Genomic DNA, 26,335 nt, shown 5'->3' on the forward strand with positions numbered 1-26,335 from the left:
TGCACTCTTTCGTAAGACTACCAGTTTATTTAGACTGTTTACCCTCTTTCAGTACCAGATTGGTTCTCCTTTTCCTCCCTGCACTGGCACTCTCTTTCCTTTCTCCCCTGCTGGCTGTTTGATTGTTGTGCGGATTACATTGTTGGCAGGGTCTGCTTTAGTAATTCACATTTGCCTTAATTCTCCAGGCTTTGGCTATGGGACAAATCTCTGTGGCAGTGGAGGCTTACCTCTGTCTCCTTTTTCTCCCTTGATCCCTTGAGGGCCAGGTGGCCCAGGCCAGCCAGGTGGCCCAGCAGGGCCCCTCTCACCTAGGAGGAGAGATGGGTGCTCAGTAAAGCAGGAGTGTGGGGCCTGGAGGAGCGGCAGAGTCCAGCAAGGCATTGGCAAGGGAGCTGCTCTTCAGCATGAGGTTGTTACACGGGATCCTGGTGGCCATTTCCTGCCACTACTTACCTCTGGGTCCTGCGATGCCAACCTCTCCCTTTTGCCCAGGGGGTCCTGGAATGGCTCCATAAGCTGCAAGGAGAAAAAACTGGCCTTAGATCATGGTGACTGCTAAAGGGATTTGTTCACACACAGACAGTGGCAAAGTTTGAGCTTGTAAGAGGAAAACAAAGTTTAGAATTTGTCAGAGTTTTAGCATCTCAGTGTTAATAATGGGGTTTTCCAGGAGACTGGTTTCTGGGAGCAAGGTACAGGTTGGGAAGACAAGCGGGGAGGCGCTTACTTCGGAAGAAGTCCATGAGGTCCTCGGTCACATTGCTGTAAGCAGAGAAGACCTTGCTGATGCCTGGGGGGCCCTGGGGCCCCGGCCGGCCTGGTGGGCCTTGCATGGTGTGGGCCAGCCCTTGCAGCAGGCCCTGACCTGTAAAGCATGAAAGTGTGGGCGCACTCTTCACAGTGGGAGTACAGCACCCGACTGCGTAGCTCCCAACGCAATCAGAGGAGGTTAAGTGACAGGAGGGAAAAGCCTGCGGCTTCCTTGTCTTCCCTGTGCTGGGGCCTTACATCAGAAGCCTGTTAGCCAACAACCTCCCCTCAGCCCAGCAGACACAGTCATCGTCGCAAAGACTTCTGAGACCAAAGCTCAGATTCTCCCTTCCCTGCAGCAGGTGTTGTCTGGGGCCCCTTGAACTAAGCTGACAGAATTAGGTTGGGACTTCCTGTCTTCAGTCCCCGTCCTTCTGACTTCAGAATTGCTGGCTTCACAGCCTGGGTGCTCCAAAACCAGAGGGTGAGCTTCTGGAGCCCAGATGGGGAAAGGCTCCCATGCTCCTGCGCCCTCCACCGCACTGAGGCCTACGCGCCCCAACTTACGCTGCAAGCTCTCGGACACCCGGACAGCCAGCTCGTTGTAATCCAGACCTCCAGCAAAGCCAGCCCCGAACTGTCCGCTGTCGCTGCCATACAAGCCCCCTTCCGGGCCAAAGGCTCCCCCTTCACCCAGGGAGCCGCCGCTGGTCCCTCCTACGCCCATGGAGGAGCTGTAGGAGGTGCTCCTGCTGGCCGACGAGCTGCTGTAGGAGCCATCCAGGGACCCCAGGCGGCCGTCTCCAGGCGGGCCCTGGGGCCCAGGGGGGCCTGGGGGACCCACGATGAAGCTGCGCACATCGGGACCTGTCGGGGGGAGCTGCGTGAGTGGAGCTCAGGTCTGGGTGGAGGGAGAGTGGGAGTGAAGGGGGTTGGTCTCTCAGAGCCTCAACTCTCCTGAGCAGGATATGAACTCCAAGGCACTGGCATTCTCTGACTAGTGCCTGTCATGGATGTGGCCTCCCAGGGTCCTTCACCTGCTCCGCTGACGGAGAAGCAAGGTCTGGGAAGGGGCAGAGAGGACAGCAGCAGCAGGGCACTTACTTGTCAGGTAGCTAATCAGTTCACTCCGGAAGCTGTCGCTGTTTTCAGCTGCGTAGGTTGCCAGTGCTCCCGAGACACCCGGAGGCCCTCGAGGGCCCGGGGGACCCGGAGGGCCTGGAGGGCCGGGGATGGAGGACAAGCCAGCAGCTGAGCAGGAGGCAAGAGAAAGAAAGGTCAGAGGTCGCCCTGTGAGAATGCTGAATTCCCAGCTCAGGGGCCCCTCTTGAGAAGGAGAGGATGAGGAAGGAACAACTGACACCCAGGGCACCACCAAGAAATTGACTGCCCTTGACTGGCCCTCCCTCTTCCAATCCTGAGTTGTATTCAACCCAGATCCTATCCCCATCCCTCAGTCCTCCTGCCCCCGAGGGTTGAACTCTGCCTGGCTCCTGATCATGGAGGACACACTGGCTCATGAGCTGCCTGAGGGCAGTGCTGCACCTGGGAGCACTGTCCCTCCCACTTTGCCCACTGATGGGACAGACTGAGCACCTCCAAGCTCCTATGTCCCTCTGCAGGGCCCAGCCCTGTACATGCTGCAAGAGGACTTGGTAACTGTAAGTGGATTTAACTCCTTATAAAAGCCATGCAGCCCTCTGCCCTCCTCACCCCTGCTCTCCACGCCTTACTGTGCAAGTAAGATGAGAGGTCCTCCATGCTGATGCTGGACCACCCATTGCCTGGGATCCCTGGTGGCCCAGGGGGACCTGGTGGCCCGACGATGCCTCTGAATTCAGATCCTGAGATGCCAAGGAAAAGCCAAGAGTTGGTCATGGCCGGGGCCAGAGAGCTTTGCCAAACCACTTGGACAGATGTCCCCTGCTCAGCCTTACCTTGCAACAAGGAGCGGAGCTCCTCAAAGGATGTTCCCGGCAAGCCAGGGGGCCCTGGGGGGCCAGGAGGTCCAAAGCTAATTCCAGAACCTGAGGAACAAAATCCCAAGTTGTGATGGATTCAGATGAGATAGGGAAGGCAGTTAGAAACACCTGTGAGAGGAAACCAGCTAAGCAATGTAACCAGAAGTGGGAGCAAGACAGGGAAGAGGCAGGAGGAAGGGACAGGCAGAGGAACGCAGAGATACAACCCGGGGTAATGACGCCAAGGACGAGGGGCCCCAGTCCTGGGAAGAGCATAGGCCATAAAGGGCTCATATCCATCCTGCCAGTGTGTGTATGTGTATAGAAAGGTGTGTGTATGGAGGTGCATGTGTATGTATGCAGAAGTGTGTGTGCAGAGAAGTGTGTGTGTGATTTGTATGTATAGATGTGTGTGTATGAAAGTGTCCATGTGAGGTGTGTTTGTTTAGAGAATTGTGTATGGGTGTATTTTGTGTGTCTAGAGAAGTGTGGGAGTCCTGTGCAAATTCCATGAAGGACGGTGCCCAAGACTCATTTAGGCTTCCCTCACCAGGCTCTTTGACCTGTTCTGCAGCCTCGGTTTGAATAGCTCCGAATGCCATTCACTCCCTCTGGGTCTGTGCAGCCGGGTCATGGGCCATTTCAAGGAAGGTCAGCCTGAACCCCTGACCACCTGGCCTGCAAAGGTCAGATACTCACTCGAGATGTAGCTGAGAATGTGGCTGCTCAGCTCTTCGTAGTCCAAAGACTGGAGGGACCAATCTCTACCGGCTCCTGGGCCCGTCAGGTACTGACGTAGATACTGACGCACTTCATCCCCTGAAAGGAAAGGGTGTGGTAGCATTGCCTGGGCCATGGGACAGTGTGGTCTCCCCGCACAGACTGGCTGCTAAGTGTGAGCCCTGGTTCTCGGGCCCACGGTGGTGGGGGTGGGGTGGGAATCTGCAAGCTCCCAGGTATCTGAGGGGCAGCTGCCAGATTTGCTGCCTCCTTCCCGTCAGTGGCTGGGAGCAGTGAGGGAATGGCTCCTTGTCCTAAAGGACCACCTCCCCTATGCAGCCCCCACGAGGCTCAAGAGGGACAAGATGCGCCTGACAAGGGAGGTCAGGAGAAGGCAGAGGGGTTCCCAAACCCAGCCCCTGCAAGAGACTTACTCTGCAGTGCAGCCAGGATGTCTTCAGAAGTGATGGAGGCAGCCGACAACGAGCTGATGCTGTACCCGGAAGCTGTTGGGAAGGGAAGCTGGGGTTACCTGCTTATCTGTACTAAAGCAGTACCCCCCTTACTCCAGAATCACAGACGGTCAACGGGAGGTTGTTTTTAAAGCATGGAAAGGTGGTGGAAGGTTGTTGGGTAAATGCAGTTTGCTATGGAGGTGCTTTAGCCTAAGGCCTACGAGATCCCGCCAGCCCGTAGGATCCCATTTCACATATTTAGGACACAGCCCTCAGCCATAAGAAGGCTCACTGAACACGGCTATGCAGCATTTCGTCATCTGAGCAAAGCCTTTTGAAGCCAGCGCCAGGGGGCCTGATTACCCTGGGGCCCGATTTGAATGCCATGTTCAGAAGAAAGGCAAAGCTGCACAAATTAGGAGACAAGGTTCTGGGAACAACAGTGAGCCCTGGGAGAAGGGTCATTTCAGAGGTGGGAGAGGCTTACTTCGTAAGTAGCTCACGACGTAAGAAGCCAACTCTGAGTAGTCGAAAGTCTCTCCATTGATGGTGGTGACAGGCCCGGGGGGACCAGGTGGGCCTGGGGGACCCTGAACTCCGGATAGGTAAGACCTAACACTGTCACCTGCCAACAAACAAAGCAAAGTCAGGCCTGTCCCCAGGCGGGCATGTGCTTCCCATGGAGGTGACTGAAGCACCGGACGAAAAGCCTACCACACCCCACACACGGGCCCACGACAGAGCAAGCAGGGAGCCTCGGTGTCCCTTACAGATAAAGAAACTGAGGCAGTGGCCTTGGCGGGCCAGGGGGTGCTCGGCGGCTGTGGACCAATAAGACTTTTCAGCCACTCATTTAGCAAAGGTCTGTTGCCCACATTTGTGGAAGATACATCCATGGTTAGTACAGGGATGGGGTCGGGAATTAACACATGTGAAAGTGAGTGTGTAGCTGTGTATGCATGTGGACAAGCGTTTGGGTGTGCGAGTGTCTACTGGGGTGAGGCTGAGATCGTGTGTGTGGGCAGCTAGCAGGCAGGAGCTCATGGACCTGCTGTCATGCATGCAGGGGTGGAAGACCTGGGCCTGGCCATACAGACTGCTGACCTCCAGCACAGATGTGCATGCACCTGCGCACAACCACGCACACATGCACACGTGTGCACACACACACACTGCCCAACTGGCCCGGCACTCACTCTGCATGTACTCAGAGATGTACTGCTGAATCTCCTGGCCAGAGCTGCTGAGGGAGCCTGGGGGCCCAGGTGGTCCAGGGGGGCCTGGGGGGCCCGGCATGAACATGGTGCCAGATGATGATCCCCCTGGAAGAGAGAAAGCCTGAGCTGACTTCTCCACCTTAGGGGCAGACAAAGGGGCCAGGCACTGCCCCCACCAGCTGGAGGGAGGGTCTTTCCCGGAAGAAAGGACAGTGGCGAAGAGAAGGCTCCCCACGAGGAGAGGGGTGCCTGCAGCAGCCACTGTCTGCAAGGGGCACGGAGATGGGAGTTCTCCAGGCTAAACCCTCCCTCCTCTCTGGGCAGCCTGCTCACCACCTCACAGTAACCCTCATCTCTGAACACCCCCGGCTCCCAGGGCTTGCTCTAGCGCCATCTCTTGTCATGGGCATCGCTAGTCACCTTTACACACAGGGTTCTTCCCTCCTGCCCCACTAACATGTAACCTTAAGGCAGCTCAGAGATCCTAGCATGCGGAGAAAGTGCCTATTCAACACTGAATCATGGCTGAATGAATGAATCATGTCCTCACTGGCAATGATCAGCCTTCAAGAAGGAAAGGAACTTCGGTCACCTTTGGTTCTTACCTTGATATGAACCACCAGGAATCCCAGGATCACCTGGAATCCAAAACGAGAAGCCCTTTTTACATCACCTCCTCCAGGAAGCCTTCCTTGGTTAAGCCCAACCACATCTATCACCACGTGGCTCAACAGTTGTCTCATGCCTCTGTTTCCTCTATGACACCACAAGCTCCCTTTGGGCAGAGACTGTGTGTCCTTACATCCCCCTCCCTTCCTCCCTTCAGCTTCTCCTTTCTTCCCCTCAAGGCTTTAGCACCAATAAATATCTGCTGGTCACTCTTTGGGCTCTGGGAGCCAGCCTTACTCCTGCTCCTCACTGCCTTCTTGGCTGCTCCCTTACTGACCTTTGTCACCTTTGGGTCCCGGTGGGCCTGGTGGTCCCTGCAGGTTGAATCCCAGAGAACTGGAATCTGGAAGCCAACACCATACACAGTGCAGTCAGCCAGGGCTGGGAGTGGCTTTAGCCAGAGCCTGCATTGGGGCTGGGGGGGAGGCCTGAGCACTTACCTGAGGCTGAGAACCCTGGGAGGCCTTGCTCGCCTGAGGAACACAGTGAGAATGGACAGTCAGTACCTAGAGTAGTACGTACACACACACACACACACACACACACACACAAAGCGCGCGCGCACTCATGGGTTCTCAGTCACTCATAGGTACACACACTAATCTCTGGCCAAAGGCTCTTGGAACACCAGCTTTTGCCAACCCCAACCCCAGGTTTTGCTTGATGCCAGCTCTGCTCTACCTTGGTGTCCTCAGGGGCCTGGAGGGCCCGAGGGAAGGAGGCTCAGAGTTGTGAGATACATATGAACTGGACAATGTGAATTCAAGGGGCCCATGGGGAGGGGACAGGCTCCAGGGCTGGGACAGAGATGGCTTGGGCTCCTCCTGCCACTCCTCCCACCAGGCCAATGCAGAGGCAGAAATCCTGTGTAAAGCTCTGGCCATCATGTCTCCCCCACCCCAGGCTCCAGGGATATGGCAAGAGAGTGAAGAAATGCCCAGCTCATCAAGCTTCATCCAAACTCTGCTGGGCATGCTGGGCACATACAGGCTCCTGTACTCCCTACGACACGGCTCTCACCTTTGGGGCCTCGGGGGCCTGGAATGGAAGGTCCTGCAGGAGAGAGAGGGGAAAAGGCAATGCTGAACTTACAGAGCCAATCCTGCCTGCCCCTAGGAGCAGGGCCTGCGTCCTCTCTAAGAGCCTAGCTTCCCTGTGCCCCACGATTCCCCACCTCCAAAAGATCCCCGAGATGCTCACCTGGTGGCCCAGGTGGTCCAGGTGGGCCTGGGGGACCTCGTAAATCAACACCCTCTGTAGGGAGAAGAAAATGGGAATGAGCAAAAGCTGACACAGGGGTGCTTTCCACCAGCTTCTCCCCTCACCAGGATCGTCAGTGCCAGGCACCCTGGGATGCATGCATATCCACACTCCAGACGCCCTCTGCTGTGGTGCCCTTGCTCAGAGGCAGGGCGGGGCTACAGTCAAACTCCCTGATAGCTCATATGGGTACAGCAAGTGCTAGGCAAGAACATGGCTTCAGTGTCGAGAGCCTGAGTTCAAATCTCTGCTCCACCACTTCCAGCTGGTGACCCGGGGCAAGTTCTCAATATTTCCCAGGAACAGCTTCCTCCTCTGTAAACCAGAGGCACGTGGCCTATAGCACAGGGCCCCGTGAGGGCAGATGCCACAGCACAGGGGCCCCGGGAGGACTCAGCGGGATGCCACGGCACCATGTCCGGTACACATGACAGCGGGCCAGGGATGGCTGTCACCTTGGCGGTTCAGCTGTCTAGACGCTCAGGGGCTGAGGTGGAGGCCCAGCAGCCTCTCCACCTGGGCTCCTTAACAGGCTTTGGGAACAGGAGGACCAGGAGTTCACCCTCCCAGGCCAGGCCTGAGGCTGAGAACCCAGGTCACTGCTCCCGTGACAGGGGCTGCAGTACTGCTGCCAGCGACACTAGCCGTGCCTGGACCACTCGGAGGCCCTGCGTGACCCTGGAATCTGAGAACCTTTCTGACAGCTGCCCCATCTCCATGAATCACGCCCCCCTGGACCCCTAAGGCTGACAAAGCCCCTGCTGTCCTCGGCTGGCACTGTGTTCCAGAGGACTGTCATGCTCACCTGCATGGGGGGAGTGTGTGTGTGTGTGTGTGTGTGTGTGTGTGTGTGTGTGTGTGGCTCCGATGACTCACTGGTGCAGTTGCCACAGGCCCCGGTGTCCTGACCTCGCTGCCACCCCCCTTAGACCCCACCCCCTGCACCTGCCCGGGGACACTCACGGGCAGAGAGGACTTCAGAGATGGAGCCAGTGCTGCTAATGAACGATTCCCCAGCAAGTCCTTGCTCCCCGCGCGGGCCTGTGGGAGAGAGAGAGTCAGGGTGGATGCCTCCAGCAGAAATCCCTCCGGGGACCCTGCAGCTCAGCTGCCTGGGTCAGGGCAGGCCAGAGCATCGACTGCAAACAGGAGGAAGTGGACTGGCTTTCCCCCAGCCTGACTTGTGTGTTTTGGTATCTGGAGACGTCTCTGGACACCACAATCAGGGTCTGGTCACAAGAGGCCCGAGGCCAGTGAAAACAGCTGGCTTGACCAGGTGGCCAGAGAGCCTCAATGCCTCAAGTTCGACTGACCCCTGCCTTGCAGCGGAGGCTTCGCAAGGCTCTTGGTGAAGAACCTTCCCCCCCCCCCCCCCTTCCCCAAAAGCAGGTCTAGCTTTCTTTACAGACCGGGGCCCAAGTCCAGCCCTGGAAGGAGGCCCTCCCAGCTGAGACCACCGGTGTGTGCTCTCAGGCGTGGCATACCTTGCTGTCCTGGGAGACCAGCTGGGCCAACAGGACCTGGAAATGAAGAGAAGGCTTTGTCACACCTCTAGGGTCCTCGTGCGAGAAAGAGCTGAAGACCAGGTGGGTCCTGGGTACACGCCTAGCGTCCTCACAAGGCGTGGACAGCAACCCAGAGAGGCCAGCTTGCACTGGGCCCCTGGATGGGCAGGACCACCCCTCAGACACTGCTCTTCCACAACCAGGGACTTCTACGCGCCCCAGCGCCCCCGCCCTCACTGGAGTTGATCAGGAGGGAAGGCTGGTCCATACCTGCCTTGGTCATGTTAAATCATGCATGTCATTTACAGGCGAACATTTTTAGGTAATGGAAAAATAGAGTTGACTTTGAACAGCATGGGGGTTGGGGGCGCTGGCTCTCTGTGCAGTTGAAAATTCACATATAACGTTTGATTTCCTCAAAACTGTGACTATGAATAGCACACTGTGGACTGGAAGCCTTACCAATAAGTCAATTAACACTATTTTATATGTTACATGTATTATATGCTATAGTCTTACAATAAGGTGAGCCAGATACAAGAAAATGTCATTAAGAAAGTCATAAAGTTTGTTAGCAAATTTTTTTCACAAATCTCCAAAAGAATGTTTGTGTATTAGTGAACCTGCACAGTTCAAACCCATCTATATAATATCAAAATAATAGGCCTTTTGGAAAAAAAATAGAAAATACATTTTTTTGGCATCTTGTAAAAATATTATTGCAACCACAGAGCAGATTTATCAAGCATTCTGCTGTTCACAATAATACTATTATCCCCTAATAACTAGCTTTTATGTTTTAAAATTTTTATAGCAATTTCATTATGGTTGAACAATCTGGGGAAAATTTCTCCAGATGGATTCCTAGCATCTTGTTGCCCTTGATGCGTATTATCACGCTGTTTTCTAAGAGGCAACTCCTTAGCTGCGCGACCTTAAGAAAGCGGTCTACCCGGTGCTGTGGGGCCTGGGGAGGCAAGGCCTGTGCAGTGCGTGGGACGCTGGCTGGTGTGTGATGAGGGCTCGCTAGCCTGCCTGGGGGGCTTTCTCAGCTCCTCCCCATGCTCCTCTCTCGGTACCTTTCCTGGATTTCAGTAATGAAACGCGGGTTCTGTCAAATGCAACTTGGGGCTGCTGCTGATTTGGGAGCAAAGCCAGGAAACAGACTGACCTGGGGCACCTGGAGGTCCTGGTGGGCCTGGCACAGTGAGAGTCGACGACCCCTCTGAAAACAGAAGACACAGGCAACACTGAGCCACTGTCCTGGCTCAGGGGTGCCGGGACCCGGGCCAGGCTGTGGGCCAGGCTGGGCCTTCAACTCTTGTTCTCGTGACTTCTAAACCCCGCCCACTGCCTCAGTGCTGACTGAAGAGCCCAGCACTGCATCCTGCCCAAGCACTGTGTCCTCAGTCTGGTGCTTCTTGGGCGGTATTAGGGCAGAGCCCAGGCAGATGCCCGGGACATGGGAGTGCCTACCTGATGTCGTGATCCTTCCTGGAGCTCCTGGTTCACCTGGGAGGGGAGGAAAAGGAGAGTGGTTGGTCCCAGGATCAATCAGGGACCCAGTCAATCATTGGCAAGGCCTCTGAGATCCACTTCTGGGCCTCTAACCTGCAGGCTAACGGCATTTTAATGAACTGAGGGGAGTGTGCAGGATGCAGTAAGCACCAGTCTCTGCACGGACCCCCTGGAGGCCGGAGCCTTAGCTGTTGGAAGAAGCTGGGACTCCCTGAAGAAGGGAGGCTGACTTGAGAGTCATTCCCACTCCCACTCTCTCCTCCCACAGGGTGTCTCGGGATCTCACTGGGAACGGGCTTGGGCAGGAAAAGTACTGAGAGGTCAAAGGACAGAGGCTTCAGGATTCAGTGGCTTGTTGAGCAGAGCCGATCCCTGGCTCCACTAGATGCCACTGTTGATCCAGGCTTCACTCCTGCCAACACCTCCCTTTCCTCCCCTCCCACAAAAATGACGAGTGAAAAGAAAGAAAATCTAGTTTGGAAAGTCACTTACCTCTAGCACCTGGTCGGCCGGCGGTTCCAGGAAGTCCTGATGGGGATTGAAAACAAGTCTGTCAGGATAATGAAGGCCCAGCAATTTCCGACACCCTCTTCTGTGGCCAGCGCGGTCACTCAGCATGGCCACCACCCGGAGGCCTCCCTGGCTTTGCCTTGTGCTCTTGCCTAACCTTTGTCTCCTGAACTCCACTGGGGAGCGTCTGCAGGGCGTCCCTGTGTGCTCAGCTTTTGGGGGCCCTGCTGCTTGATTTCTTTTTACATCTTTGCTTCATTCCCTTTAGGGGTTGGGGCTGGGTGTGAGGTGCCAGCGCACAAGGGGCTAGACTATAGGATGGACTTGGACGCAGAGGCGGTCTCTGAGAAAGTGGGCCCCTCCCACTCCTCCAGGCCAAGGGGGCAGCCAACTCCTGGGCCTGAGCCGGAGGGGAGCAGGGCACAGGCAGGCAGAACGGGTACAATCTAGATCAGGATGCCGATCTATGTTGCCCGGAGCATGCCTTTCCTTCCTAAGGTGCTTCTCAGAATGCACACCACAGGTCTGAGCCCATTTTCGCTGGGAGAGTGCGGGGAGGAGAGGAGAATCGAGGGCGCTGAGGAGAGGCATTGCTGGATGCTGGAAGGCTGGAATGGGAGTGGCCCCGTGACTCACCCTGAGGTCCTTGGGGTCCCGTGAGACCTACGGAAAAGAAAACACAGGAGGGAGAGTTCAAGGGCTGAGGAGCCACACCCTCGAATGCAGGAGCCCGTGGGGTTGGTGGGGCAGCCAGACTCAGCCGTGAAGTGACCCACTGCTCCCTCGGGCAGCAGTTCTCAGTCTGTTTGGGGTCACAGACCTCTGGCATGTGAGAGCCGTGAACTCAGGAAAACACACATCCACTGGCCCCCTCATGCTGCCCCCAGCTCCCTCCTTGGCGCTCCCAACAAAGGAGCCAGGAGGTCTCCTGCTCCTCCCACCATTGATGAGCCCCACCCCCTCCCAGCTTTCTCGGGTTTTGATTTGTTTCTCCTGCAGCCCCGAGCATCTTGCTTCTGCTGGGCCTTTGTGGAGATGGCCTCTCATCAGAGCGGTGGGCATTAGTGAGGGTCCAGGTACGGCCCGAGGGGAGGTGGGTCAGAGGGAAGGCTCCGAAGAGCAAGGTGCTGAGGTGGTGTTAAACTCTGCCCCTTGTTTTCAACCTTTCCACCTTTCTCTTCCCAGCTGCCAGACTGGGTGACTCAGAGGTGTCAGGACACAGCCACCGTGCAAAGCCAAGCCAGCAGCTGTGTTAGTTAACTGCTGAGCTGCTGGAGGAAAATTGGACGAGACAGATAGGCACATGCACACGCACACGCACGCACACACACTCTCTCACACACACTCAGCAGGGTGTGGCTCCCTCTTCCCGCGGTTACCTGGCTTCCCTGGGTCTCCAGAAGGTCCTGGTGGGCCTCGGAGTCCAGGCATCCCTCTGAGACCTTGTTCACCTGGAGGGAGGATGACCAACGTGCAAATGTTTTCCTCCTGGGAACGCTGACCTGGCCAGCACACCTGAGCAATGCCTTCGTAGGGTTTTACTGAGTGACTTGCAGGCCGGTGGGGAGGAGAAAGCTTATAAAACCCGGCTTTGTGTGTTTCTGTGTGGCGCTTGCCTCGTAGCTATGATTAGAAGGCGTGGGCAGGGCAGGCAGTGGGGGCAGGGGAGGCAGTGACAGTGAGGAGAGCCCATCAGTGACCAACCTCTTGGGCCTTGGTGTCCGTCGGGGCCAGCGGGTCCTAGGAAAGCAGAACCACAGCTCATCAGTGACTCAGGGAGCTCCTTCTGGGCTCCCGCCTATGCTGCCCATCAGGCTCACATCACGTTGTCTCCCAGGTGGGGAGCCCTTGGGCCCCTCCGTGGCCGCCAAACAAGGAAAAGCCCAGACTCTGTCACGGCTTTCTCCCTGCCCTCTCCCCCACACCAGTAACTTCTATCTTCCCGTTAAAACTGCCCGGTGACTCCCATTGCATCTCCCGTGCCCTGGGCAGGACTCGGCACACACCAGGCGTGTGTTTCTTGGCTCAGTAAAGGCCGGACTCATTTACTCTTAGAAGTTGAGCTCCTCTAAGCTTGTCTCCTCCGCTCCAGTGAGGCCAACCTCCCTGAGGTCCTTCTGGGACCATGTCTTGCTCCTCTTCCCCCAATCTCTGTCTTTCCTTACTATGTTATAGTTTCTGCATGGAATTTTCCAAATTGACCATGATCAAATTCTTCTTGTATTTTTTAGGACAATCTGAAATGCTGCCTCCTTCACCTTTCTGAGTGCAAGCAATCCTGCTCACACTCTACCTCTCACGGCACTTGTCACCTCATATGGGCTTTATCTCCCCTTGAGGGAGGGGAAGCATCTTATTTACCCAGCAAAGCATCCTGCGTAGAATTGCACTTCCTAACAATTTCATATATATATGTATTTCGGAGGGGAAGTGAGAGATAGAAACATCAATGATGAGAATCATTGATCTGCTGCCTCCTGCATCCCCCTGACTAGGGATCAAGCCCCCAACCTGGGCATGTGGTCTAATTGGGAATCGAACTGTGACCTCCTGATTTATAGATCAATGCTCAATCACTGAGCCATACCAGCTGGGCAACAATTTCTTAAATGAATGAGAAGGTGAATAAATCACATCCCCCATTGGTGGGGCCTAATCCCTCCTGGGACTTGTGCTAAACACCTGGCCCTTGGTCAGCTCCATGCCCCTGGATCTGGTTGTGAGACCTGCCCTGGGATGTCAAGGCTATGTCTGGAATACAGAGGCATCCAGAGGACCCTGGCGTTGCCTATCCTCTCCAGGGACCCAAGTGGCTTGGGGACAGGGTATGGCCATGTCTTGCCCAGTCCCCCTGCTAGAGCAGTGAGAAACCCACAGAGACTGCTGCTCTCTGAGCCCCAGGAGGGATGTGCAGGCCCAGAAATGGCCTGTACACAGACACTCTACCAGAGGGTGGGGGGTCAGAGAACAGGAGAGGTGGCTCTAGAAGGATCTCAACTCCAGAGCCATGATGACAACCGGAAGGGGACAGACTTGCTGCATTCACTCCTCCGGACACTCACCCATTGCTCCTTTAGCTCCAGGCTCCCCGGCAGCACCAGGCGGACCTCTGGAGCCCGGCTCGCCTGCGAAGGAAGAGGCCTAGCTGGTTGGAGGCTTTCAAGCTTTGCATCCTTGACCGTGCTAGAATGCTGTTTCCCCCCTGCCCACCTCCAAGCCTGCCACTTCCCCAACCAGATGAGCTTCGGGTATTAGAGAGGTTGGGGACACAGTGTCCACTTAGACTCTACAGTTAGGGCCACCCAGGCAGCAGGCATGAGCCTGGTCTGCCGCTGAATGTGTCTGAGTCTTATTTCCTTGACAACAGAGAGCAGCCCCTTGTGGCTAAAGTATCATTATTATTAACTAGAGGCCTGGTGCATGAAATTCATGCACGGGTAGGGTCCCTAGGCCTGGCTGGCAATCAGGGCCAATTGGGACCTTCTGGCTGCCAGCTGGGGCCTTCTTTCATTCCGCCCTACCCCTAGTGGTCAGCGCATATCATAGCGAGCGATTGGTCTCCCAGTTGAACTCGCATGGGGGAATAATTTCCATATTAGGCATATATATATATATATATATATATATATATATATATATATATATATATGTATGTCAACTTTCTGCCACTTTGGGAAGAGCTTAATTTCCTCAACTGGATTCCCCAAAAGAACTAGTGACAATCCTAATTCCCTTTTCTGCCCCCGATGTTTACTGTCCGGCAAGCCTGATGCTGGCTTGTCTCCAGCCAGCGCTTCATGCCATTTGTCTGTGTTTTGTAGACTGCAAGTTCCCTGAAGTAGACAGAGATTCTGTCTCATACCTCTGTATTTTTCCCCCACCTCCAGTGCCCAGGAGATTTATAAAATGTCTTTCAATGATCAAAGTGGATTCCCATGTAGGACTGACCTGTGAGGCCTCGGGGTCCTTTCTCACCCTGGTCACCTAAAACAAACATGGGGTGGGGGGCAGGAAGCATGGGTCAGGAGCAAGAAAAGCATTCTCACCCCGTTAGAACCATTCTCACTGTGCCTGCAAGCTGCTGTCAGCAGAATCCAGGTGAGAACTCGTCAGTCATGAAGTCAAAGGGGCGCATTTGATTCCACCCACAAGCTGCCCCCGGCCCTGACTGTCATACGGTCACACAGTGTGGGCACAGGATGGCCCGAACAGGAGGACCTCAATACTGCATCCTCGCCACCCCAAGGACTACCCACCCACAAGGCTGCAATGTGGGTGCTTTGTGACTCCTCTTAGTGCCTCAGTTTCCCTATCTGAGAGCCACATCCCTCCCAGCCCCAGGGTCCGGGAGCCAGAGTCATCTGTGTTCTTGGATGCCGGGGCATGAGTCCCATTGGGGCTCCCAGGAGTCGGGCCGGCTCTAGTGATGTCTGAGCAGCAGCAGGAGCAACATACCTTTAGGTCCCGGTGGTCCCATAAGACCTTTGTCACCTGAAAGAGTAACGGCCAACCTGATATAGAGAGCCTTGGCAAGGAAGCCCGGGAAGGGCAGGGTCTTTGTCTGAAGACAGCATCCCGCCCACCATCCTGACTTCCCCGCTCCTTGAGTGCCTGTCAGCCTGCACAGGATGTGGGTTATGTCCATCTGACGACCCTCCTCTCTGTCCCCCCAACACCTTCTTCCCGAGTGACTGGCACCTACAGGGTGACACCTCCCCCTCCCCGGCTCCTTCCCACCAGCTTACCTTTGAGGCCAGGGAGTCCCACTTCACCTCGGGGCCCTTGGAGTCCTACAGGGCCTGTGAGCAGAGGAGACCATGCAGGTGGGTGAGTGCCCCAGCTTTGGAATGGATGGACGCACACACCCAGGCGCTTGCACACACACTTTGGAGTGAAACTCAAGAGCTGCTCTCTGCGGAATCACCCCCACCTCCCTCCACATCGTCCTGGTCCAGCTTCTCTGCCTCTTTGACTACCAGGCCCTGGTCATAGGGAACCCCATGGGACCCCGGCAGAGACACTGGCTTGCATTTCAATGTAGGCCGTAGCTCAAGATTCTCAAGACATTAGGACGAGCTCTGGCCAGTAGAAATGAGGTGGAGGCAGGCACTTGCTCAGATGTGAGGGCAGGATGGGAGCTGCCTGCTGCTGAAGCTGCCAGAGGGCCCAGGCCCCAAGCCAGGCTCTCACAGGGCTCCCTGGTACCCGACCTCAGCCGCAGGGGACAGTGTGGAACTGACTTTTGTACCTCCAGGCACTCTTAAGTTTGCTTCTTTTGCTTAAATAATGTTTGCTTTTGGCATCCCTTTCTTTGCCCCAGAAATAACGTCATTTATAAGGAGAAGCGTACTGACCTGGGGGACCCTGTGGGCCTGGAGAACCACTGGCACCTGGGGAGGATGACAGAACAGCAATGATCAGAAAGGTCAGACACAGGTCGGGGCAGCTGACCTCACGGTGAAGGTCAGGTGGAGGGGTGGGGCTCACTTCCCAGTGAGGGCTGTGTGTGCATGCCACCCACATGGTCTGGGATCTTGCCAGGACCCCAGAGCCAGTGGGTCCAAGATGACCCAAGTCCAGGGCAAAGTCATCCAGGGAGGAAGCTGAAACTGGTGGGATCAAGAGAGCCCTGCTCCTTCCCAGTCAGAGTACAACATTTGGGCTGGGGCAGAGGAGGGAGAAGAGATGAGCCGTGGGCATCAAAATCGAGAAGGCCCACTCTCCCGGGTGGTTCAGACACATGGCATTTTGCATGTGTGTATCTGGGCCCAGGCAGGTGAGGAGATGGTCTGACTCCTGATTTCCTGATCCATTTACCCACTGAGGGGCCACATAATGGGGCCATTGAAAAACAGATGGAAATACGGCCCCAAATCCACCATGCAGCCCAAACTAGCCCCAACCCTAACCCCTGACTCCTTTGTGGGGGACCCTCTGTGGGCCCATCGCCCCTGCACAGGCCTGGGGCAGAGGGTTAAGGCTGTCTGGGATCCTAGCACCTGGACCTCTGTTTTCTATCCAGGACATGGCACATTTGGGTACCATCCTGGGCACATGACTTACCTTTGGGACCCACAGAACCCGGGACGCCAGGTGGGCCAGGAACACCCGGTTCACCAGCCCCTGGGGAGAAAGGAGCACTCTGAGAGAGTCCACCCAGCCCAGAGGTGTCAATGGGGGGTGGTCCCTACCCTCTGAGCCATTGGGTGCCTCCCCAAGGCCATCAATCAGCAAAACGCCTTTGGTTTCTACCCTCAGAGCCTTCATGCTCCATGAAGTCTGGCACCCTAGATACTTGATACACATTTGTTGCTTATTGAGCAATATTTTTAAGAGAAAGGGAAGTTAAAAATTATGCTTCTTGCTCAGCTCATGACCTGTTGGCATTGAGAAGATTTCTGGGGTCTATGCTTGGTTTTTCTTGAAAAAACAAACAAAAACAAAAACAAACTCATGGTTAAGAATCTAATTGCAAAATCTTTCCAGGCCACTCCAGGGCTGGGGCTTTCCATGCCTCCTTCCCTGGCCAGTTCCAGCCGAGAGAGGCTCGAGGATCTGAACTACACCCTGCCTTCCGCCAGGCCCTGCTCTAAACTCTTCACGTCAGCCCTGACTTCTCGCCGCCCCACGGGGGAAGCCCTTTCTCCCTGTGACCATGCTCTCCTTGCATTCTGAACTCTGCATCCTGAGGCCTGGACCTGTGGCCTTGCCCACACCCTCTGGCTCAGAGCTTGGTTCAAGATGCCCAGCAAATGCTAGTGAGAAAATTGGAAGGAGGAAGTGTGGATGTAACTAACCCTCCTGGTGAGGGAATCACCTCTTACCTCTGTCCCCTTTCTCTCCAAACCCAGGTGGTCCCGGTTCACCGCGAGGTCCCATGGGGCCTTCACGCCCTCTCTGGCCCACAGGTCCCTCCATGCCAGGCTCTCCTAAACACAGAAATGGCCATATGAGAGTAAGGACCCCGAGGGCTCCGCGGGCAGCATCTCACTGGTAGGACACCTGCCTGGAGCCTCCGCACTGGTCCCCTGGGCCTCCCCTCAACCCAGAAGCCAGAGCGACCCTTAAGAATGCAAAAGGATCATGTCCCACCTCTGCCCCAGACCTCCTACCTGAAGTGGCTATTGGCCTCGCTGGGAGGAAAAGTCTCCACAAGGCCTCCGGGGCCCCACATGGTCAGCCTTGCTCCCTGCCCTACCTCTGGACTCTCCGCCTCCCTTCTGGGCTCTAGCTGAGGCCCCTATGATCTCCTCCTCCTCCTTGCTCCCTGACTAGTGGGCACATCTGTGCGGGTGCCTGTGGCTGCTCCCTCTGCTTGGACTGTTGCTCTAGGTTCTCCTCATGCCAAGCTCCCTCATGCCCTCATGTCTTGGCTCATGTGGCACCTTCTCAGGGAGGCCTTTCCATGTCCCACCAGCCTCTGCCTTACCCATTCCCAACCTCCTCCTACTCTGCTATGAACTTCACATATTTATCTATTATTCTTCTTCCCCACCTAAACGTAAGCAGGAGTTTCTCTGTTTTGTTCACCGATGTCTCCCCAACAGCTAAAATGGCCCGGCACACAGCGGGCACTTAATAAATGTCTAGTGAGAGAGGGAGGGAGGAACAGAAGGAGCAGATGGAGAAGCAGTTCTTACCAATGCTGCCCTTTTGTCCCTTCGGTCCTTCTGGACCTGGCTGTCCCAAGAGCCCAGGGATCCCTGTAGGTACATGAGAACACCCCTAGAACCTGGGATGCAGGACCCAGCAGCCCACCCCCAGCCGTGCCATCTGATCACGCACCTGGAGTCCCGGGGAGGCCCCGATCTCCTGCGGGACAGAGATAGAAAGACAAGTCAGCTCAAAGACTTGGGCCACTACCTACAGGAGCCACCAGATGGAATTCAGACAGGATTGCCAAATATAGCCGATAAAAATACAGGGTGCTCGGGTAAGTTTGAGTTGCAGATAAACAATGAATAAACTTTTAGTATAAGTATGTTTCATGTAATATTTGGGATAAACTTATAGTGAAAAATTATCAGTGCTTCGAATTCAACTGGGCAGACTCAGGGGCTCCAGGACCTTCATGTGACCTACATGCTGGAATCCTGGGGAGGGGAGCTGGGGCGGTGACCCAGGCGTGTGCATGGAGACAGGCACCCCTGAAGGGAAGAGCAGGAACCCCAACTCCTGCAGAGGGATCTCTTGGGAGAAAGATGGAGCCCAGAGAGGTGACAGTGATTCTCAGAAGAAACTGGGTGATCAGGATTGCAGACTCGGGCCCCACCCACCTGTACCACCAGGACTGCTGAGTCAGAGGCTCTGGAAGTGGGACCCAGAATCTCCTGTCCATGCTCAAGCACTCTGAAGTGTGTGAACCCCACTCCAAGATCAAGGGGCGCTACTGCGGTCCCAGGATTGGAAACCTCTTCTCCCCACTCTTGGGCCCACCCCATGGACCATCAAACCACTTCTCTGAGGAAATACATCAATTTCTTACAGCACTAAGTGTGTGCCACACGAGGCAGCATGCGGTTGTCCCCAACTGACTAGCACTGTGGCACCTGCTCCTGTGACTGCGCCCCACACCCCGCTGGAGGCAGGTGCTGGCGCTCCTGCTGGATCCCCCACAGGAGGCTCATTTGCCAACGGCTGCGTTTTATCCCCGGCCTCCCTCGGCTAAGACTCTGAGAGCAGGCGGCTCACTTGGAATGGTGGTTCCTGACTTGATCCATCAGAGTTAAAACCCGGGTGGAGGGTAGGTCTAGCCCCAGAGCATTGGCTCCAGGAACACCTGATTCTCAGCAGGGCCCAGGAGCCTGGATTGATAGGAACCTCCAGGGGGTGGGGAAGCTGAGTGGTAGCAGGCCCTCAGACTGCCCTTTGGAGCTGGGGGCAGATGGAAGCCCTTGACACAGGCTGCCCGAGGGCCTGGGAGTCCCCGGAGCCCTGAGAGGGGGAAAGCCCTGCTCTGTCACGAAGCCCCGGCCCCCGCAAAGCCCAAGGCCTGCAGGCTGCTCTGCAATCCACGGTCCCACCGCAGAAGGGCGATGGCCAAGAGCATGTGAGGTGGGTTCTCTGGTGCTCGCTGATTGCCTTAAACCGTCAACCCTCACTAATAATTGAGGTAAAAATTACCTTTTTGGCCTGGACTTCCCATGTCACCTAAAATAAGAAAGATGAAATGATTGTGAATGGTTGAGAACCCGAGGGCCTCTCTCTCAGAGTCGGTAAGACCCACTGGCAGCGGGGGAACCACATTTCAAGGTGAGCTGGCGTGGGGCATGGCTTCCTCCCAGTACCCGGCTGTGTCCCTTGGCATATCACCGGCCTCTCAGAGGATGCCCTAGGTCCCGTCCCGTCCTGAGGTATTCTGACCGTACAGCCAATCCCCAACCCTCCCAACAGGTGCTGTAAGATCTGTCTACTGCTCATCCTTCAGTTTGGAAAACAGTGTTCTAATCCACCCAGAAAAGAGGGCTCCAAGTTCAGGAAACGAGAGGGAAAGGGCTCAGCCCACCACAGTACCTTTAGGGCCAGGGTTTCCTCGGAGATTGCCTACAAGAGAAAGCAAACCCCGAGTTAGTTACACGTCATGTGAGGCACAGGCACGAAAGGAATCTCTGTGGTGTAGTGGGGAGAAACCGAGGGTAGGACTAGCAACCAGATTCTAAAATGTGCTACTTGTGTGATATTGGGCAATTCTTTCCAGGCCTCAGTCTTCCCAACAGTAAAAATGGGTTCACAGTACTGGCCCTGAGAGTGAAGGAAGTGTGGGAGTCCCCTGAGCAGGTACCACTCCACACACACAGGCCGACCCTTTGCCCTGTGATGGGCTCACCGTTTTCTTGCTCCTTCATCAGCCTGTTCCTCATGAACAGCCAGAGCGTCTCCTGATCGGAAGCATCCAGCCCATACTTTTCCATGCCTGTGCCGTCGCCGGGCGCCAGCCCCTGCAGCCGGTCCTTTCTGGCTTTCTCTATCTGCTCCTGCAGCAGCACGCCGCTCCGCATCCGCTCCAGCTCGTCCACGCGTGCTTTCAGCTTCCGCACCTCCTCCGCTGAAATGGCAGGCGGGCAGCTCAGCCGAGGGTCAGCCCACTGCCTTCCCAGCACACACTCCCTCCCCCGGGGGGCCTGAACTGGGGACTCTGGGGGCTGGGGAGCTTCTTCTTGCCATTGGGGAGATGTTAAATATACATACATATTTACTGATTCCAGAGAGGAAGGGGAAGGGTGAGGGAGATAGATACATCAACGATGAGAGAGAATTATTGATTGGCCACCTCCTGCCTGTCCCCCACTGGTTATCCAGCCTGCAACCTGGGCATGTGCCCTGCCCTTGAATGGAGCTGTGGCTTCCTGCTCCAGTAAGTCAATGCTCATCCACTGAGCCACACAGGGAGCATTTTGATAGAATGCTTATGGCTAGCAGCCAGATTAGCTACTCAAAATGGTCATCGACCCTTAAGGAAACCTGGTCTGGGTGGGTGGGCTCAGTCTTCTCATTTGAGAGAGTGATAGTGCTGGCCCTTACCCTCCCTGGGAGCTGTGAGAGGCCAACAGAACTTTCGGGCAAAACTGCTATGAGAAGGTCCGGCCTGACTACTGGGGCAGCTGGAAGCCTAGAGCCCTGCTGCAGGGATGGGGGTCTGGGCAAGGGAGCTGCACCAGAATCCAGCTCCGCCACTAGGTGGCGCCCTCCCAGAGCCTGTTTCCCCACCTGCAGCACAGAGCTCTGCAGGGATGCCGGGCACTTGGGACCCAGCAAATTCCTGCCCTTTGAATGGGCAGCTGGGCACTGGGACCTACCGCCCTGCCACCGTTGCCACGTACCCAGAGCAATGAGGCCGAAGAGCAGCCCCAGGAGCAGCAGCCAGGTGAGCAGCAGGCCCAGCAGCCACTTCCACCAGCTGCAGCAGGAGCTGCAGGGGCACCATTTGGGCGCTGCTCCCCATGGGCCCCCGCCAGCTCCGCCGCCTGCGCCACCAACACCGCCGCCGCCGCCGCCGCCACTTTTACTGCCACCAACACCGTTGTGATGATCGTAGCCGTAGCCGTGGATATCTGTGGGAGAGAGAAGGGGAAGGTGAAGGCAGGGGGCTTTGGCTTTCTTCCCTCTAAATTCTCTGGCTTTGGGTGACTTCCTGTGGGCCCGAGTGAACTAAGTGAGTCTTTCAGGTTCCTGGGCGGCTCTGTGAAGGATGAGGCTGGTGAAGAGTAGAAGTCTGACAGCCCTGGGCTTGAGCTGTGTGACCCTGAGATGGTCACTTAACTACTCTGTTTCCTTTTTTTTTCTTTTCCTTTCTTTTAACTACAATGAGCTTAAAAGATTCCTTACTCCATAGGACAGTTACTGAGTGAAATGAGAGCATGGAAGGCAGTTAGCAGGGGATGTAGCACAGAGGGCTTGGTTTAAAACTCTCAATGAAGAACTTGGACCTGCCACAACCTCCTATATTTTATTAGGCCCAAACCCAAGGTGTTCTCATCTCCAAGGCGCAGTGTTTACAACTTTGTGTGTAACCCCCAAGCGCCTAGAATGACACTCAGCATTTAAAGTATGCTTTTTTTTTTTTTTTTTGTAAAAATGTTAGTATTTAAAATGGGTGCTAACCCTTGCTCTGCCTCCCTCACAAGGCTTGAGGAGGAAGAGATGAAAGTGTAAAGGGTTGGAGATGTGCATGAATTAGTGCCACCTTAAAGCCTGTATGTGTGTATGTGTCTGGGGGGTGGACAACAGCTATAGGGGGAGCCTCTGGACCTGAGGGCAGGTAGCAGTGTGTGTGTGTGTGTGTGTGTGTGTGTGTGTGGAGCTGTGAGTAAAATGCCCCTGAACCAAGCTGCTTCTGTGAACCACTCTAGCCCGGTCTGCCCCCTCTACTGCCCTCCACCCTGCTCCCTTGAGCCTTCAGAGACACTCTTTAGAGTTGGGTGGCTCAGGTGTGCACTGACTCCCAGCTAGGGGGCCTTATCCGTTCCATTCACCATCACCAGTCCCATGGGTTCCGTCACTGCAGGACTCGCCGGGCTCACCTACCTGCGCAGGCCGCCTTGCTCTTTGTGGACACAGTCTTCACGTCTCCTGAAAGACAAGCACCGAGAATAGGTTTTGACCTGAGCTTTTATTTATTTTTATTTTTAAAAATATATCTTTAGCCAAAACCAGTTTGGCTCAGTGGTAGAGCGTCGGTCTGCAGACTGAAAGGTCCCAGGTTCGATTCCGGTCAAGGGCATGTACATTGGTTGAGGGCACGTCCCCAGTAGAAGGTGTGCAAGAGACAGCTGGTCGATGTTTTTCTCTCATTGATGTTTCTAGCTCTCTATCTCTTTCCCTTCCTTTCTGTAAAAAATCAATATTAAAAAATATATATATCTTTATTGATTTCAGAGAGGAAGGGAGAAGGAGAGAGAGATAGAAACATCGATGATGAGAGAGAATCAGATCCTCCTTGGGGGTCAGGCTTGCAACCTGAGCATGTGCCCTTAATTGGAATCAAACCCAGGACCCTTCAATCCACAGGCCAACGTTCTACCCACTGAGCCAAACTGTCTAGGGCTTGACTTGAGCTCTTAAATGTGAGGAGCCCACAGCCAGCCTCTGTGTAGATTTGAGGCAGGGCTTTAGGTGGATGAACCCCCAGGCACCTTGAGTAATTGCATCGATGCAGACATGACTTGGAAAACAATGAATGGTGGGAAAAAGCTGTGTCATAACCCTCTTGTGACCTGAAACCTGTAAAGCTCTAGACATTTTCAGGAGTGACCTTTGCCCTCAAACAATAGATGTGCTTGTGAGAAATGGCTTGATTTTTTTGGTGAAGGGACCTTTATTTTTAATTTATCTTTATTGTTGAAAGTATTACAGATGCCTCCCCCCCCATTAACCTCCCCCTCCCCCAAGGCCTTCTTGTGAAGGGACATTGAATGCAAGTTCCTGGCCTGGGGTGGAGGGAACCCGACAGCGAGGATGGGCTGGGAGGAGGGCTGATCATGAGCTCCTGATGCTCTATGACCATGGAGGGTTTGTGGGCATGTGCACAGTTTTCTGGGATCTGATTCTGAAAGGGTCTTTGGCTTCACTGCCCCATGTCCACCCTGACAACATAAGGAACTGCTAGCTCAGGCATTGTCAGGGCTGGGACTGATTTCTTTTGCATTTATCTAAAAATGTTCTATGATGCACTTTTCTCCTCCTTTACTGACCCTGCCCTTCCCTCTCCCCCTGAAACCAGTGATTTGGAGAGAGGGTCCAGGACTCACACAGTGAAGCAATGCGTTTATCTATGACCTCTCCAGGTGTTTGAGAAGAAAAAAATAAAGCTAGCAAGTGCTTTGGAAAGCATTTTCTAATAATTCTGAAAATTAAGGAAGGATGAGTAAGGTGAGAAAAAATATCATTGCAGGCTTTACACATGTCATGGGAAAGCTTTTGTTTCCATATTGTGCGCACACAAGTCAACTGGAAGCCTGTTAGAACGCAGCCTCTGGCTCAGCAGGGCTGGGCTAGGGCCTGGGCGTCTGTAACAGGCTCCCAGGTGCTGCTGCCGCTGCTGGTCCAGGGACCACCTGTGGAGTAGCGAGGTCTCAGGAGACAAAGACGTAAATGAGACGTGGATGGGCTGAAGGCAAAGTGGACGGAGATCAGATGTGGTCTTACCATTAGTATCCAAGATCAGCTTAGTGTCAGTGTAGGCAGCTTGCTTTTCCTTTTTCAGGGTGTCCTCTGAAAAAGAAGCTGTGCACACAACTCATGACAATCTAGGATGTTCCCTCCCCGCTCTCCAACCCCACTCCACTTCCTGTCCCCATGGGGAGGAAGAGGACCCAGCTTTCCTGGGGTTAATCCCCGCCTCTGTGTTTGTGCTTGGGAGTCTTGCTGAGGTTGCCCTTTTCCAGAATTTTCCAGGTTTGTCTGCATTCTAGGCAGACCCCCAGGAGCACCCTGGTTAGCAGGCAGTGTTTCATTTGAGTGGATGACTGCGCTTTCACTATTAAGACATCTCAAACCACCTTGCTAGGACACTGGGTCTCCTACTCTGTCTGTCTTTCTTCTGACACCCGAGTCCCTTGGGCTCCCACATACTTGCAGTGATGCTGGCGGGGGAGGCAGTAAAGACCTTCCCGCTGTCCTTGTTCATGATCAGCAGCTCCATCTCCTTCTTGGCAGGCACATTATCTTTCTCCAGGATCAGGAACTTACAGTCCTTGTGTAACAGCTCATCATTCTGGACACTCGTGGTACAGGCTAGAGAGGAAGAGGTGAGGAGGAAGGAAAAGGTACCAGGAAGAGGTGGAGGGAGGAAATGATTAGAAGAGGAAGGAGAAGGAAAGGGGGATGGAGGAGGAAAAGAGATTAGTGGGTGTGTCCAAGGGTCTCTGGTCTCCCTGACAGTGGCTGCTAAGAAGCATTTAGGGACCAAAGACAACCTCCCCTGCTTCACAGGGCCTGGTCGTGAGGAGGTTGGGTCCATGTCAGAAGGACTGGGGGGCTGGCTGATGGGCAGCCTCCCACCTGGATGCTATAGGATCTCTACTGAACAGACAAAAGTCCCTTCTCAGACAGGCCCTTCTTTAACCTGGTGGACTCAGGTGTTAGCGTCCTGGGGGTTTTTCCTGACCACCCTATCTAATACACATTCCTTTTTCTACTCTTTCACCTATTTCTTTCCTTCAAGTTATCTTGCCTACTTGTTTATCTGCCTCCCCTCAATTGTCAGGCTGGTGGGCAGGAACACTAGCCTGCCTTGTTCATTGTGTGGTCCAGGCATTTAGAACAGAAAACACACAGGATCAGAGCAATGGCGGAGAAGGCTGACCCTGTGGGGTGAGCCCAAGTCGATGACGAGTCTGCAGAAAGTAGGGAGGCGGTGGCAGCTTTGACCTGCTCCTTGGTTCTTGCCGTGGGTGACATGTAACAGGAGCAGGCCAGGGGCTTCCAGACAAAGGTGGGAGCTGGGGTGTAAGTGTCCGACCCTAGGCAGGGGTGGAGGGTGAAGCATCCTGCCTCCCTTGGACAGAAAGGTCAAGGTGGGGTCAGGGAGCTGCTGGTCTCTGCTCATTTCTGGAAGTAACCTTAGACCACCAATGGGTTATGTCCGCTCCTCCCATACACTAAGTGTCACCAAGGAGCAATTATCCCAGTACTGCAGCCTGCCCCTGGCAGCTGGGGACAGCACTCACCGGCAGAGGTGGACACGCCAGTGCTCACAACGGCAGGGCTCTGGGGTACGTTTTTCTTCATCCCGTATGCTGCAAGAGAGAACCACTGAGTGAGTGGGACCAGAGTGGGAGGGCAGCTTCACACAACTTAACAGCAGCCTGGCCAGCTCTGGCAGACAGGCAGCCTCCCACGTGAGAGGAAGATAATAATAATGAATAATAATAATGAATGAAATAATGAACACGAAGAATAAGGAATAATGCAATCAGTTCTCTAGCCACAGGGGCATGCAATGAGAGCTTAGATGGAACTTTCTTTGGTATAATTCTCATCCTTCTAGAACAGTTCTAAAGGTCACCTCCTCCACGAAGTCCTCCCAGATCCTCCCACATCACCTTTCCTGAGTTCCTACAACCCTAAGACCTGCTCTGCACACTTTGGTTTGTTATCTTATAGAATCCCCCAATAGTTTCATGTTTATTACACTTTTTACTCCAACTAAACAGTAAGCAAATTGAGGGCCAGAGCTGAGGCTCATGCCTCTTCTGTCCACCCTCCCTCAGGCGTGCACAAGGAGCAAACCACAAAATCAGCCAGATGATTTGTCAGGAACAGCAATG

General features: G+C 54.7%; 1 protein-coding gene across 1 annotated transcript in view; it reads right to left on the minus strand.

Annotated features, from left to right (window-relative positions):
• COL17A1 (collagen type XVII alpha 1 chain) overlaps positions 1-26,335 on the minus strand; it is a 49,961-nt gene that overhangs the window by 4,499 nt on the left and 19,127 nt on the right. Inside the window, exons 13-53 of the mRNA XM_084904017.1 lie at positions 25,736-25,804; positions 24,639-24,800; positions 24,213-24,290; positions 22,593-22,637; positions 21,389-21,619; positions 20,395-20,613; positions 20,082-20,111; positions 19,692-19,718; positions 18,354-18,380; positions 18,209-18,271; positions 17,393-17,497; positions 16,632-16,691; positions 15,923-15,958; positions 15,314-15,367; positions 15,024-15,059; positions 14,517-14,552; positions 13,631-13,693; positions 12,273-12,308; positions 11,948-12,019; positions 11,205-11,231; positions 10,551-10,586; positions 10,017-10,052; positions 9,712-9,765; positions 8,520-8,555; positions 7,999-8,076; positions 6,976-7,029; positions 6,796-6,828; positions 6,216-6,248; positions 6,053-6,118; positions 5,712-5,744; positions 5,086-5,211; positions 4,377-4,514; positions 3,869-3,940; positions 3,414-3,533; positions 2,691-2,780; positions 2,487-2,597; positions 1,858-2,004; positions 1,321-1,620; positions 731-868; positions 457-519; positions 231-311 (exon numbers count right to left, since the gene is read on the minus strand). Coding sequence (XP_084760143.1) covers positions 231-311; positions 457-519; positions 731-868; positions 1,321-1,620; positions 1,858-2,004; positions 2,487-2,597; positions 2,691-2,780; positions 3,414-3,533; positions 3,869-3,940; positions 4,377-4,514; positions 5,086-5,211; positions 5,712-5,744; positions 6,053-6,118; positions 6,216-6,248; positions 6,796-6,828; positions 6,976-7,029; positions 7,999-8,076; positions 8,520-8,555; positions 9,712-9,765; positions 10,017-10,052; positions 10,551-10,586; positions 11,205-11,231; positions 11,948-12,019; positions 12,273-12,308; positions 13,631-13,693; positions 14,517-14,552; positions 15,024-15,059; positions 15,314-15,367; positions 15,923-15,958; positions 16,632-16,691; positions 17,393-17,497; positions 18,209-18,271; positions 18,354-18,380; positions 19,692-19,718; positions 20,082-20,111; positions 20,395-20,613; positions 21,389-21,619; positions 22,593-22,637; positions 24,213-24,290; positions 24,639-24,800; positions 25,736-25,804 — 3,321 coding nt within the window. The remainder of the gene's footprint in view (positions 1-230; positions 312-456; positions 520-730; positions 869-1,320; positions 1,621-1,857; positions 2,005-2,486; positions 2,598-2,690; positions 2,781-3,413; positions 3,534-3,868; positions 3,941-4,376; positions 4,515-5,085; positions 5,212-5,711; positions 5,745-6,052; positions 6,119-6,215; positions 6,249-6,795; positions 6,829-6,975; positions 7,030-7,998; positions 8,077-8,519; positions 8,556-9,711; positions 9,766-10,016; positions 10,053-10,550; positions 10,587-11,204; positions 11,232-11,947; positions 12,020-12,272; positions 12,309-13,630; positions 13,694-14,516; positions 14,553-15,023; positions 15,060-15,313; positions 15,368-15,922; positions 15,959-16,631; positions 16,692-17,392; positions 17,498-18,208; positions 18,272-18,353; positions 18,381-19,691; positions 19,719-20,081; positions 20,112-20,394; positions 20,614-21,388; positions 21,620-22,592; positions 22,638-24,212; positions 24,291-24,638; positions 24,801-25,735; positions 25,805-26,335) is intronic.

Source organism: Pipistrellus hanaki (genome assembly GCF_964339955.1).
Source record: "Pipistrellus hanaki genome assembly, chromosome: 14".
NCBI lineage: Eukaryota > Metazoa > Chordata > Mammalia > Chiroptera > Vespertilionidae > Pipistrellus > Pipistrellus hanaki.